The 15494-nt window shown below is 33.4% G+C and overlaps 1 protein-coding gene across 2 annotated transcripts; it reads right to left on the bottom strand.

Annotated features, from left to right (window-relative positions):
* LOC109328705 (RNA pseudouridine synthase 7) lies at window positions 1631-11650 on the bottom strand. 2 transcript variants are annotated; one of them, XM_019562288.1, is made up of 12 exons: window positions 11510-11649; window positions 11378-11421; window positions 11194-11271; window positions 10392-10492; window positions 10232-10319; window positions 9272-9350; window positions 8798-8880; window positions 7950-8015; window positions 6465-6521; window positions 4036-4146; window positions 2838-3076; window positions 1631-2235 (listed from the first exon to the last, which is right to left on the bottom strand). In XM_019562288.1, the coding sequence occupies exons 1-12, from the start codon at window positions 11601-11603 to the stop codon at window positions 2133-2135; spliced, it is 1143 nt and encodes a 380-aa protein (XP_019417833.1). In that variant the 5' UTR covers window positions 11604-11649; the 3' UTR covers window positions 1631-2132. The 2 variants fall into 2 exon arrangements, with proteins under 2 accessions (XP_019417833.1, XP_019417834.1); XM_019562289.1 differs by lacking the exons at window positions 8798-8880; window positions 9272-9350 and having other exon boundaries at window positions 11510-11650.

Genomic DNA, 15494 nt, shown 5'->3' with positions numbered 1-15494 from the left:
TTTATTCTCTTTAAAAAATGAAAATTCCTTCCGGCCTAGTGGTTTCACAATTCTCGTGACACAATTATCAATGAATTATCACTTACATGACTTAAGAAGATGTATGGTGTATTATGACCTCTCAAATAATTTGGAGTCATCAAAATGTTTTTTATGGTCAAAACACAGAAAAATATGGTCATTGAACCAAAACTCTTAATTTAAGAGTTGATTATGGATGAGAAAGATATTAACACATCTTCTGCTCATATTAAAATAATACCCCCATTAATTACATGGCCAAATTATATCATTAAATTATGTGTCTAACAATAGTTTATTTTGCATCAACATGTATCCCCAAGTGCAATTGGCAAATCAGAGACTATATAATTTTGGATCAAAAACTGATTATTGAGTTTTTTTATTAAAGAAATCATTTTGATTAATTGAAAGGAAATTAATAGCAAAAATATGGGATGATCATTAAACGAATTCGCTCATCCAAAGTATAAAGGAAGATATGACACGTGGTTGGTTTATTAAGTCTCAAATTAAATTTATTAATTATGCAATTGAAAACATTAATTTTATTTATGAGAATTTTAGCACCACTTGACTTAGTCTGGATCAATGTCACTTCCATCTACCAAAAATTCCATATCAAAAGGATATTTTGACATTTTAAGGAATTTCAGTTGGGAATATGAGATTCCAATCTTTGGTAGTAGGTTTAGAAAGGCTTTAAGTAAATCAATCATTCTAATCCCAACAAATTAATCAATAGTAGTAGAGTCGTAAATATGAACAGCAAAATTTATAATTGATCAAGTAACTTTCTTATATCGTGAATAAAACAATAAGTTAGGTTGTTTGATTAGAAAATTCCTACTGTTTGTTTAGGAGATAAAAAATTGAAGGGTATTAATTTCTGAAGGAGGTGAGAATATTTCTTGGGAATTTTGGATTCCCATGGGAACGTTTCATTTTCTATGTAGAATGGCCCTAATGACATCATCTTTCTAATCTCTTAACTTTTATGAATGATATTTTTAGAAAACAAATTAAATTCCCAATAGTATTTCATAACAAGCAAATAAGGAAAGCAAATATGAAAATGAAACTTACTCAAGTATCATATTCCAAAAAATGAGATAAAGACGTTCCTCGTAGGTTGTGGTGTGTATGATATGCTTAGGTGTAATCATTTTTATCTCTTGTACTTTTATTTCTTTCAAATAATAAATTATTTAATTCAATTATTTATTGTGTTACCATGTAATCATTTTATTGAATTGACGTTGTATTTATTAATTTCATTGTTTAATATAAATATTAATATTTTATTTTAGTAATTATTTAATTTTACCTTCACTCTATAGGTAAAGTACTAATTTCTTTCAAGATGTGTGAATTTTCCTCTCCAAGTCTCAACAAATGCCACTCAACATATCAAATATTTGATCTATGATATATCTGAAAGTAAAGACTTATACCACTAGATCAACACTTCCTTAATGGTATTTGTTATCTAATATGTGCATACAAAATTGATATGAAAAAGTGAAGGTGTATTTACATTTGAAGCATAGTAGATTAAAAATTGTGAACTAGATCAAATATATTATTGTATTATTATATATAAAACAAGTAACAGCCGCAAACTCAAACACTCAATCCTATTTAGAAATTGGTCCATACACTTGTTCAGCCAGCTGTTACAGGTAACAGCATATGTCTTAATAATTTGCCTTCCAAGTTCCTTTCACTCAGTTGCCAAATGCAATGCAATACATTAACGTCCAAAAAGCAACACATACTTTGACCACAAAAAATTAGTACATAATGCACTAACACAACATGTCATTTTCAAATAGAAACATATGGTGTCTCTTGTACACCTTCCCCTGCCACCAAAATTATAATAAATGTTCATTCTTCTGCAGTGTATCTGGATAAAAAGAATAAATAACCCACATAATGAACCGGAAGAACCAACTCAGATGGAAAATTCTTATGATGTAAAAGTATCAAGTGACACATGGAATGACACACTCTGCGAGACAGAAGATGTGTTCCCAACCTTTGGGTTTTAAGGTTCAGATAAATTGTTATGTGTTGTAGAAGTCCCATGAAAAATATATTTAAGTTGTCTAGCTAAGTTTGGCCCAATCAGGATATGGGCATTCATACTCCCATCCAGGTCCACAGTACCGAAAACAATGTAGCCATAGACCTTCTTCATCATCATCATATCTGTGAATTATAAAATTGACAGAAATGCATATCAAGTGAGATTCATAATCACAAGGGTAGAACATAATCCAGAAGTCAGAATCATAAGTTCAATGCTTTGCAATAAACAAGCCAAAAGCTGACAATAACTTCCACATATTACCCAAAAGAAAAACATAAACATAAACATAGACACATAACAAATACCAGAAAGTATAAACATGTAAACTTTAACAAAATGTTATGTAATGCATTGTCAACATTGAAATATTCATCCAGAATGAGCTTTATACTAAGAAGACAAAATATAAGAAATGAACAGAGTTATTTACTAAGCAAATTTTTCACCTAATTCTAAGTTCATTAGGCCCTAACGTCATGACTTGTATGACACCAAACACACTTATAAACTGATCTAACTTGTGTGCAGCATTGTATTGCATTGCATTGTAAAGGTCTGTTTTATCCTACTCTAGTTATGGTCTCTTCAGATGCCGTAATGACAAGGCTCCACCATGAGAAAATCTATCCTAACAACAAGTCATGCATCTCTGTTTCTTTTACAATTTACATTACAAACAAAGAAACAATTACTTTCATTTCTAAGATAGATATCTTCTTACCCTTTGGGTGCCAAATTTGGACAGTTTGTACACATGGGATCAATGCTTAAATCCGAATCTGAATTTTCTTCACATTCATTGATCACTTTTTCATCAAAATTTGATGGCAGGGAAGCATCAGACATGCGAGCTGATCTATCGGCACTTGACCCTTTAATAGATCGATCAACAGTCTGGTCTGAGATGTAGAGCATGTCATTGGCTATTGGGTGTCCCAAATGCTGTAAGTGAACACGTATCTACACAAGAGGTGAGTATTTGTTAGCACCAATATTAATATTACTAACAAGTTGAACAGATAAAGTGCACGATGTCTTTGGTCCTCATAACTGCATCTGTGGTTTTTCCTTTACTGCGTCTCTTTTCCAACAATGGTATCAATGAAACGATGAAACTCCTTGTTGCCCAAAATTATAATACAAATACAGAGACAGCAAGGCTGGCATGCAGCCTACTTTGGATGTGATGACACTGTTGTGACACATCACAGGCGAGTCAGCACATGCGGCAGCAAATCAATGACATCATATTTATATCTATGTAACTGCAAGAGCTTAGCCTCAAAACATACAACAACAACAACAACAACAATCAAGCCTTTATCCCATTAGGTGGGGTCGACAACATGAATCGAAAGACGTCATAATGTTCTCTCATAAATCATGTTAATCGACAAAAAAATTTCTAAGTCTTTCTTAATCAGTGTAACTAAGATACCAGAGACATGCAATGGAATTACATCACCAGAATAAACATGTTATAAAGATCAAAAGCACCATCTTTAGCTGAGGAACAATGGTATCACTATCAACAAGACGATGAAACTCAAATTGTTGCCTAAAATAATACTACAAATAGAGAGACAGCAAGACTGACATTCAGCCTACTTCGGATGTTTTGTCACTGTACGACACCAGTGACGAGCCAGCACGTGTGGCAGCATATCAACCACATTTATATACATTTAATGGCAAGAGCTCAGCCTCAAAACATATTGGAGTTTGAACATAGTAATGTGTAACTCAAAAGATACCAGGGACATACATTGGAATTATATCGACAGAATAACCAAGTTATAAAGATCAAAAACATCTTCAGCTGAGGAAAAATAGAAAAGTATTCAAATGTGCTGCCTAAGCTTTGAGTGGTGAGAAACAATCAATCCATATCAGCCGACATTAGCCTAAGAGTTCTTTACCTGATGAGTACGACCAGTGACTGGTTCACATAAAACAATACTTTGAGTACCATTCGAACTAATCCGACTAAATTTCGTAGAGGCAGTCTTCCCCTTGGCAGAGTCTCTGACCTGCATTAACAAAGATATAGCCATTCAATTTATCATATAAGATAACCTCCTGCCCTTCCCCCACTTTGAATTTTACTCACATCTAACAGAATGTATTGACTTCCTTTTTCTTCCTACAATATTAGTTATTACTGAAGCTTTAGAATAACCAATATAATCATCAGCACTCAGCTTGTTTTTTGTTTTAATAAAACACTCAATATCTAGAGATAGACTCCGTGGTATTTTTTATCCTGTAATTCGTGGTATTTTTTATCCTGTAATTCGTGGTATTAATTTTTTGCATTTAAAGTGAGGAAAAACTTGTGTGCCTGAGTATTAGAGAGAATGCAAAGCTCTGTGTTTTAATTAGTGGATAGAAGCTTAGACTTTGTACTTTTACAAAGGTTTTGTTATCCTCGACCTTAGCCCTTAGGGCTGAGGTTAAAGAATCCAAAAGTAGAAATGTTCCATTGGGAAATGATGTATTAAATAAATAAAATATTTATCTACTTAGTTTCCCAATCTAACATCCTTTTAGATTCCTTAACCTCATCCACAAGATCCTTTTATTTTTAAACCTAAACTTGGTGTTGCGTTCTGTATGTCTTTTGCGTTTATCTCTGAGAATCATCCTTTTACCAAATTTTGTCTGGATTTCAACTGGGTATCTAGAAGCAGAGGAAGGTTATTGCAGTGGAATCAACACACTTACTCTGGTTTCCTTCTAAGAAAGAAAAAATGGCTGTAAATAACCAAAATTTCAAGTAGTTATTTGAGGACAAGGGGCCCAAACAAGGACAAATCCCATGCATTATTTTCTCAACCCATAACTACAATTGCTCATTATATTACAACTTGTGGTGTGATTGCCTATTGCTATAGATTCCATTGAATTAAACGTTATTGTTTTTAGAGAACCAATTCCCTCCCCACCTGTTTCTATCAATAGGTCACATTAGAAAAAGATCATAGCAAGGAAGCGCACACACTTCACATTAGTCGCAGTGACTGTGCTATGTCTATGTGTGTGTTTGTGTCATATTGCATTTCTGTCTTGTTAGTATCCGTAATTCCGTGATGCTGAGACTAAAAACTAAGTTAGGTAGTCAATAGTGTGTGAAGAGCTGCGATAGCAGAGTGTAGCAGGCTTTCAGCCATTCCTTGCGACGCTGCAGTGGATAGAGTTGCAGATGGGCACCCTTAGCATGTCAAGTAACAGTGGAATCGCAAGTCAAATCGGGGCCATGACCAGCTACGTGTTTTGCTGCGAATGAGATATAACTCTATTATATCCTCAAACTTCGATCGCCTCTAGAATATGTAATACTCTTATCTTCATTATTAGTCAGGAATGTTTCTACAATATGAACCTTTAATGCTTTTGTGTATTTACATGTGTAGGCTATAAATTACTTAAATACTTTTTCTTAGTTGTGGGGATGGTAATGAAAACCGAACTCGTGGGTACCCGCCAAAACCCAACCCGAATTCGATGGGTTAAACTCGTTGTCACTGGGTTCGGGTTTTACCCGATGTTAATTTTTGGGTTTGGGTTTGGTATATTTGGTACCCTACCCCGAAACCCTCCTGATTAATAAATTAAATAAATGAATACATTGATGTTATGAAAAGACACTAGAACAAACAAAATATATAAGCTCTGCATTAATTGATTTCTATGGGACCATATGCTCAGGCTGCATCATCTGCCATTTGGAATAATACCAGCCTTGCAACTAAATTAAATTGCAATATCTGGTAATCACTACTCGTTCTGCACAAAATTGAGCATGCTTTGTAGTAATGGCAACAGCCAACAGCTATTGAATTACTCAACTTATCCTTGAGTGATGTAATACTGCAGCAGTTATTGAATATTTTTTGGGTTTCCCGTCGGGTTCGGGTTACCCGAAACCCGATGGGTTCAGGGATGGTATTGTTAATTTCAACCACGCCGAGTTCGGGTTCGGGTTTTGAATTTCGGGGTCGGGTAAGCATAAACCTGACCCCAATCTACCCTGTTGCCATTACTACTAGTTGTAGCAATTGTCCCGCTACTAGATATCCCGCTATATTTTTTGGGGTCGGCTGCTATGCTTCGCTATCCGCAATTGACTACCTATAAACTAAGTGCCACTTGAAATTCAGTTTAACTCAATTACATCACTGGCTGATAGAAACTCAAGAAATAACCATAATAGCTCAACAAATTTGTTTTTGATAAAAGAAGATATCCATTAAGACAGGGAAATGATAAATTATATCTTAATTGGAGTTTTAGAAAATGAAAAACCAAAATTCTCAAACGATAGACCATATAGAACAAAAGGCCTTACCTCTGCTGTGCTCCTTCCTTCTCGAGCATTGTAGTCTATATTGGCATCAACAGTTAGCTGAAAAGCAAAACTTAGTCAACGGAAGAGAAAAGTATCTCAATTTTAATTTAAATCAACCTAGCTGAAGTCAGTGGTATTACACTCTGCAACCACAATTATAGTCACAATATTGTGGTTTTGTGAGTCTCTACAATGACATCGAGACTGCAATTTGGGACCACATTTTCTCGTAATTTTCGAAATTGCGGTAAACGCAACATAAAAGGCAACCGAAACCACAATTTAAAACAATGGATGAAATCAACACATTCTACAAATTAAAGTTCATAGAAATACAAACTAATGACTGCAATCAGTACATGTCTCTGTCAAAAACACAGTCAGGGCAAATTGGGAGCTAACAATCTCAGACTGAGTTTCAGTTAACGAAAGCCTGTTTGGTTGCTCCTTTTTGTTTTAAGATTTTAGAACAATTATCAATTGCTCAACATGCAAATCTTAAAACAAAAACCAAGAACAACTTTTTAAATGTTTTCATTTCAGAATTGATGTTTCAGAACAGCTGTTCTCATGGCGCCAATATTATAATTTGCAACTTTCATTAAAGGCAATTCATAATGAACAACAATAATGCCTTTATATGTGAATTGTGATAACATGCGCCTTTGCTTGAACAAACCCACTTCTAAGAAAAAGAACTTGAGATATTACTTGCATCAGTCTTATTTGGCCACATCCATAATTCTCTCCAACCCCATAAACAGTTAAAACCAAAGCTCCTCATAATTGGATGATTTCTGGGACATCTCAAAGTTTACCTCTTAGACCCATCGCTAGAGACATCTTTAAGGGATTAGTTTCTTTCTCCAAGAAACTGATAAAACTTTTGCTTGGTTTTCTCAGACATGGCCAGTTATTAATTAATGTTGCCATTTTCACCTACTTACTAGTAAATAGGCATGAGAGACTTGACAAAATGGAGAATGTCTCACCCTTATGTGCAGTACTTAATAAGATATATGAATCAGAATCATAATACACTGGTATCATGTCACTCGATGGCTTCTATCATATGATGATATTTTTTAAGCATTTAATGGTGAAATTGAGTCAGTTGTTCTAAACTGATTTTAAAACTAATCTTGTGATACACTTCACCTTTTCTTTTCAAATTTGTTCCTGAATTGGTATTTTCAAAACTGGTAGAAACCCAAAAGGGAGGAATAGAAACCAGCATGCCTTCCCTATCTTAAAACCAAATGTCAAGAAGATCCTTAAGCCTCAAGAAAAGGACAATAGACATAATCAATAAATAATCCTAACGGTGACATCGAATATTAACAAAAAATGTTGTATTTATAATAATTTTTTATTTATACAAAAATTTCATATATGAAATATTTGCAGGGTATATTTTTTCAGTACACTATCACTTATGGGTATATGTAACATAACTTATCCAGCTCAAATAAAAGAATACCTCACCTCATCCTCGGGAAATTCCCCAACTACTTTTGCTATATATTGTTTCTTGACTAAGCCACCTTCAATCTGTAACAATCAAATTGTACATATGTTATAAACTCGTCAACATATTGAAACATGAGACAAGATAAATCATTTGTTTCATTGCGGACAATATATAACAGTCAGGTTTTTATGATCATTGCTTTTGATATAAGTTACAAGATCATTATTTGAAACTAAATGTGATGCTCTAGGCATGCATCTCTATACTCAAACTGTGATTTTGAAACCTAGCTTGACTGCATAACCCAGCACATCTCTTATCATATGCTATGTTAACAAGAGCACCCTTTTGTTGCAAGTGAATTAAAGAAAAAGAAGTGCACATAGAAACTAGCAATAGAAGAATCACTCATTAAATTCATAATGAACTGAATAGTTATGTTTGGCATATGCAGTTCATGTTCCACATTCTTTTGAACACAAGATTAGCTTCAAAGTAAAACCAAACACTTTTCCAGAAAACTGAAATTTTATTCCATAAATTCCTAGTAAATAGTAAAGTCTGTAAAGTACAATCTGAACATACCTCATTTGTATTTTTGGGTGCAATATTTTCACTAAACAAATAGTGGAACCTATACTTAGTCAGAACTATTAGTATTACCTTTATCAAAAATCATGTGCATATGTATATTTAAGATTTCAAGGGGCTACAGCTCAAAGGATATAGCATAATGAGCTGATGTTATTTCTTAGATATGTCATGTAAAGCTAAACAGATTCATCTTTTATTTAGATTGAAGAATAAATGTTCATACAGAAGAAAGGTGAAGAACAAAAGAGAAGTCTCAGGCCAAACTCACCTGCTGCCGAAACATATCAGCTTTAGCAGCATTTCTGGCCAAAATGAGAAGTCCTGAGACAAGGCGATCCAGTCGATGAATTGCTGAGATGATCATGTCAAGGTAAAAGGCAAAATACAAAATGTATAAACTCCAACAGATATGGCAAGCAAAGAATCTAAGTACATGAGAGAATATATATATATATGTTATCTATAAAAGGATGGCTCAATGCATGAGGCTCCCACTAAGTGGGGTCTGGGGAGTGTAGATGTACTCAGCCTTGCTCTGTCAAGCTAAGAGGTTATTTCTACGATTTGAACCCATGACCTCGAGATCACAAGGCAAGAAACCTTACCATTGCGCCGAGGCTCACCTCTAATGTACATGTTTCTATGGTAATTGGAAATCAAAAACCTTATTAGCATAACACATTTATCTTCTATAATGATAATGATTACAGAATCTAATTCAAAAAAAGCATTTTTTGGATACGAAAAAGAGGTGCTAGCCCATGCTCTGCTTCAAGGATGCCAACAACAGTGTTCTTACGATATTGACCACATGGATGAACCTATGTAACAGCTAAAATACACGGCATTAGCACATATGAATATGAAATACAAATCAAACTATGATTAAGAAGCAATTGAATTTTACAAAGATATCTTAGTACTGAAAGTTGAATTTAGAATTCAGACTTTCTTTTCATAGAACTGAAGGAAATAATTTAAATAACATAAAAGCAACGTCATGTTAATCATATTGAGTTAAGAGATTCTAGAGAGCTTATTTTGGCTTTTGAGAAGTGAAAACAGCTTGTTTTCTTAAGCTTACGAAAATAGCCTATGACCTCCCTATAAGCTTGTTTATCTTATTTCAGTAAGCTTATTTCAGCAAGCTTGCCAGAGAAGCAAATGAAAATACATTCTTTTTAGCAGAGTTCAAAATAGCTTACTGAATAAATAAATAATTAGGATGCTAATTTCAGTCTTTTGGCGATACTATGTAATTGAAAACCCACGGCATGTAAAATATGAGAAGCAGAAAGCTATAAACATTCTAGCACAGAGATACATAGAGGCATTCCCACTAAAATGATGTTGCAAGTTGTTCTTAGTAGCCAATTATTATGTATTTGTTTTGAAGAAATTCGTATGCATCTTTGATAGTAATGCACAAAAGTGACAGTCTTAACAGAGGGGCAATACCGCAAAAACTATGCTAATTGCAAAATATAACTTATGTATTAGTAAATTGCATATTTGTACAAGATTGATACAATAGTTCATGTTGTTCTCAGTAAAAATCAGAAGAAAACTGAAAACGTAAGACTAGCAAAATTAGTTATGAAACAGCTGAAACGGGCAAGTCCATTCTCTCAATGTATTTTACTGAACATGACAGTTTTATAACATAGGCAATTCATCAGTCCACTTGTTAATGCTTACTTACAGGGACAGATGCTGGCTTACAAACTGTTAGCACATCCGGTTCTTTTTGAAGAATAGGAACATCGCAAGCCATCACAGGTGGTTCATGCCTAAAACCTTTACGGCATCAGTTTTGAGTTCAATCATTTCATACAAGTAAAGCATAAAGTGAAAAAACTAACCTGTGTACAAAATGGCTTATCTTTTGAGATGATTTAACCATGTATGAAACCGGCACCATCTCACCATCAACTTGAATCCTTCCACATTTTACTGCACTAACCTACAATTTTTAGAAGAAACAACCAAATAGCCAAGACTCTCAGGCAACACCATATTCACTGAATTTAACTCACGAAAAATTATGAAATCAATGAACTATATATTGCCGTCTGTTTGAAAAAGTTTTAAAAGAATTTATCCTAAATGCAAAGGATTTTTTTGTGAACAAAATTTTAGGTGGGAAACACCTGAACGGCAGGAATTCATAGTTACATAATTCGTGTTACCGGTGCATGGTACCCAGTTCTACATGGTTCTTCACTTTTTACATTATTATAACAAAGACTTCCTTTAAATGGAAGTCAGAATGTGGTACACAGTTATGCCGAACTCGGTGCACGTTACGTAGACTAAATGAGTGAACCATGTAACTGTGTATGATTCAATAATTTAATTTCTACGATAATGTGATATTTTATTGATCAATGATCGTGTAAAACATTTTACGCTAAAATGATCACACGTAATGAGTTACCAGGTAGTACATGGTAGGTCTGAATACACAGTTGACTTCGGTATGCGGTTAATGATCTAACTCGGTAAATGAATTAAACTCATATGATACATACAGTGATTACTTCATGATTTGAAGACTTTATCATATGGCACATCACATAATAACCAAAACATAAACATTAAGAAACTAAAATTTACAATTGAACAAACAACTAAAAGTGAGTGGTCATGGTTCTTAGTTCTTACATAATATTCATAAGGTCGACCCTTAAACTCATCAGCGAACAAATCAACAATGGTTTTCCCTGCCCATCGATTTTTAACCTGACATCAAAAAATTCATAATGTTATAGGGTTTAATCAGGTTCTTTTTTTACATTATACCTTATAAATATAACAAACTTATTTAAAAAATAAAAAATAAACTAACATGAGCTATAAACTCGAAGTAGTATGGTTTAACGTATCGTATCCCTGCACAAATAAAAAGGGTAATGTTACAGTGTTGCACTGCTTATATTTGAATGTGTGAAACCTTTGACTAAGAGAGATTCGATGTTACCGTTTCGAAAAATGTAGTCTTGAGGGTGCGGGGGATTCGCTGGGGTCTGCCACACTATATCCATTCCCGCTTCTCCTTCTCTCTTTCTCTTCATGTTCTGGTTTTGTAGTAACAGGCTCGGCTTCAGATAATGAATGAAACTTGGAAGGGAGTTTCTGTCAAAACGACAGATGAGAAACGTCGTTTGTTTTCATGTGAACGACGTGTAGGGTCCAATTTTTCTTGGTTCAATAGTTAGGGTTCGTCTATTTTTTTAATTTTGGTTGAATTGTTTTTTTCGCTAAGAATTTGTTCTGGTTTACAGTTAAAATTAATCTTTGTGAAAAGAAAAAAAATTGGAGTAGATTTTGTTCTTATTAAAATTTTAACTAAAAATTGAACCTTTCACAACATCAGTTCATTAAAAAAACTCAATCATCTATTAAGTATATTTATTAGACAATATGTGTGGTTGTTAAAATACTTTTAAAAAACAAATAATGGATTGATTGGAAAAAACAAGGGTAACCATATTGATTTGTATTTGATAATATTGAGAGTTGAATTTTTTATATATTTGTTCTAGTATAAACTAATTATACATCATCTCATTTATGATTTGTGGGTAGTCATCCATCTTACTGGATACCTGAGATTGTTCATTTCAGATATTTTATAACTTTCTCCTAGTTAATAATATAATAGAGTCGTTCAATAAATAAATATTAAATAAAACTTCTAGGTTTTAAACATGAAGCTTATAAAGTTTGAACTTACTCCAAATAACTTTTCAAGAATAAATAACAATAGAATTTAATAATTTATTATTCAATTTTACCCTTTAGAACTTACGAAATCACATTACATAAACCACGTTGAAATGCATACTAATAATTATAAATTAATTATAAATAAACGAATAAATAATACTAAATTAATAATTGAGTGAAAAATAAAAATGACACAAATAGATTTATTTAGGTTTGCTCAAATTCAGGCTTTGTCTAGTCTTTGACAACATCAAAATTTCATTATAACGGATTGTAGGTATTGTATTCATAATTATTTCCAAACTAAGCATATCATTTATTTTGATACATACTTTTACCAAAGTTTCTTGAATAAATCTTTGTTACAATTTTATTCCTTTTGCTACAACAATTCATAGTCGTTTCTGATAGAATATTTGCTCCGAAGCAAGACTGGTTCTTGTACACTTAACCCAATCACTACCAATCCCCTTTGTCGCACTCCGATTTTCGGCTACACGATTTTATTAGAGTCGCTATTACATTTTATAGTTAAAAATGTAGAAATTTTTAAGTCCAATTACATTGGGCTTTAGATTTTTGATATCCAGGTTCGGGAGTCAGTTACATGGTAGTAAATGTATTAGCACCCTATCCACTCGCATTAGGCAGTACCCTTCATTAAGGCTTAGTAGTTCTTTAGTAAAAAACATTTGTTTGTTGGGTATTTTAATTAAGGACGGAAACGGTGTAGCGTGACTGTCCGAAGGATGAGTTGCGAGGAAAGAGGCCCACAAGGCAACCGTCCCTTCATCCTTTATGTGGTTGACAAATTTTATTAATGAAAATATTTATTTTTATGTGTATTCATGAAAAGTGTTTTAATTGATTGTTAATTTAATTGAAAATGATATTATTTATTGAGTTTGAGAATTAATCGAGTGAAATGAGGCAACGTAGCGCGACCTTTGGAGATGAGTTAAGAAGAAAGAAGTCTACAAGGCGACCATCTCTTCATCTTTGATTAATTCCCAAAATTATTTCAGTATTTTTACTAATGTTGTTATTTTTTATTTTTTTCGTGAAATGTTCAAAATAATTTTTTTAACTAATTATAGAAAAAAGAATTTTTATATATCGTCAAAGTAATCGTAATAAAATTTGGTTAATTAAGGAATGCATAAAAATAATTTCTCTACTATTTAACCATTTATTATTTATCCCAGAAAATTATTTAAATATGTGTCACTGTTTTTAAGTTTATGTCGAGTAAAATCATTGAATTGTAAAAGAAAAATGTATTGGATAATGTTATTATAATATGAATTTAGTGGACAAGGGAATAAATTAGATTAAAAAAGGAGCCTACACACTTATAAATGAATTGGAATCTATACTACGAGGTTAGGATAGTGTGTGGCAACTTGGATATCTCCTGGACACGTGGCGGCACATGAGTGGGTGAGGTGATGCTGGCGTGACGCGTCTGGACATGCGGCGTGTCTGTGTTGGATGACTGAGGAGGGTGCACGAACTGATCCGGGAGCTCGTCCACACTAGTCCCAACGCCTAGGCACGGGGTCTAGATCTCCTACAGACGGATGCAACTACAAGGGCATTGTATCGCGTTGTGATTGGTCAATCTTTGTGTCAACGTGGAGACTGAAAAATGTAAGCAGAACCAGCGGTGGTGATTCAGCCACGAAGCGGAAGCACAAGTTGGACAGAAAGCACGCCCATACTGGATTGTGGCGCCTGCACTCTTTATCTTTCTCTCCCAATAGTGTTTTCACTTTGATTTTTTTAGTGTTTATGGTATTTACAACATTTTCAGTGTTTTCAGTGTTTTCATAGTGTGTATTTTTTGTTTATCCTAAACTCTATTTATAATGAAATTTTAAGCACTAAATCCCTAAAATTAGGTTAACCAATTTTTCACATGATTACTAATTCCTAACAACACAACTTTGACCTATATTTTACTATTTGTTTGTTATCTTTTAAATTCAAATGATGCTTCTTAAATGAAATAAACTTAGCATTTTCATTTAATTACCTTAATAAATCAGAAAATAATTATAAAAATCCATAAAAATAGTCTTAATTATTTTTAATGATTTAATATTATAATTTTGAAAATATTAAAATAAATAAAGTCATTTTATTAATTGTTTTTTAGGAACAAATGTATGAGTTTCTAGAAGCAATTTTTATTCATTTTTTTGAAAAATTAATTTTTTGGGAAATCAGTTGTTTTAAATTTAAATTTTAGTTAACCTAATCATTTAGATTTATGAACCTTAACATAACATGTGTATTATTATTTTTGAATTTTGGTTAACATAATCACTTAGATTTATGAACCTTAACAACATTGATTTGACTTTCTTATTTTGACTTTCTTATTTTGGTTAACTTAATCGCTTAGATTTAAGAACCTTAACAACTGGTTTAGTTTTATTATTTTTAGAAAACCATCTTCGAAATTCTATTATTTTTTATTTAAAAAGTTTTGGGCTTTTTTCTAGGTTGGACAAAAATAGGTGTTCACAACTGTCCATTTTTACTTTTTGCTTCCTTGATAGCAAGCAAACTGAAGTTTGAGAGGTATCATGTAAGTAACTAGTAAAGAAATGAACGCTATTTTGTCGAGGCTCAGAAAAAGCCTTTGGGAAAGTAACGAATTTTGATGACACATAATGGACCAGGGATTTATTGTGGCACTCGTGTTGCCAGAAAAAAATCAGGGATTTAATGAGGCACTGTGTTGCCATAATGAACCAGGGATTTGTTGAGACAGTTTCCGCGTTTGCCATGATGAACTAAGGATTTGTTGAGGCAATTCTCGCATTTGTCATGTTGAACTAGGGATTTGTTGAGGCAATTCCCGCATTTGCCGTGATGAACTATGGATTTGTTGAGGCAATTCCCGCATTTGTTGTGATGAACAATGGATTTGTTGAGGCAATTCCCGCATTTGCCATGATGAACCAAGAATTTGTTGAGGCAATTCCCACATTTGTCGTGATGGACCAGGGGTTTGTTGAGGCAATTCACACATTTGTCGTGATGGTCCGGGGATTTGTTGAGGCATTTCCTGCATTTGTCGTGATGGACCAGGAATTTGTTGAGGTAATTCACGTATTTGCCGTGATGGACCAGAGATTTGTTGAGGCAATACCCTTATTTTCCGTGATGAACCAGAGATTTGTTGAGGCAATTCCCGCATTTGCCATGATGGACCAGGGATTTGTTGA

Source organism: Lupinus angustifolius, chromosome LG15, assembly GCF_001865875.1.
Source record: "Lupinus angustifolius cultivar Tanjil chromosome LG15, LupAngTanjil_v1.0, whole genome shotgun sequence".
In the NCBI taxonomy this organism is placed as follows: Eukaryota; Viridiplantae; Streptophyta; class Magnoliopsida; order Fabales; family Fabaceae; genus Lupinus; species Lupinus angustifolius.
The sequence above is the reverse complement of the archived record's forward strand: the minus strand, read 5'-3'. Positions and strand labels throughout refer to the sequence as shown.

Coding starts and splice junctions, on each gene's coding strand:
- LOC109328705 (XM_019562288.1), bottom strand. CDS start 11,603: ATGAAGAGAAAGAGAGAAGGAGAAGCGGGAATGGATATAGTGTGGCAG. Junction 11,272..11,377: donor ACTTCGAGTTTATAGCTCAT/GTTAGTTTATTT, acceptor TTTTGATGTCAG/GTTAAAAATCGATGGGCAGG. Junction 3,077..4,035: donor TCACTGGTCGTACTCATCAG/GTAAAGAACTCT, acceptor CCTCTTGTGTAG/ATACGTGTTCACTTACAGCA.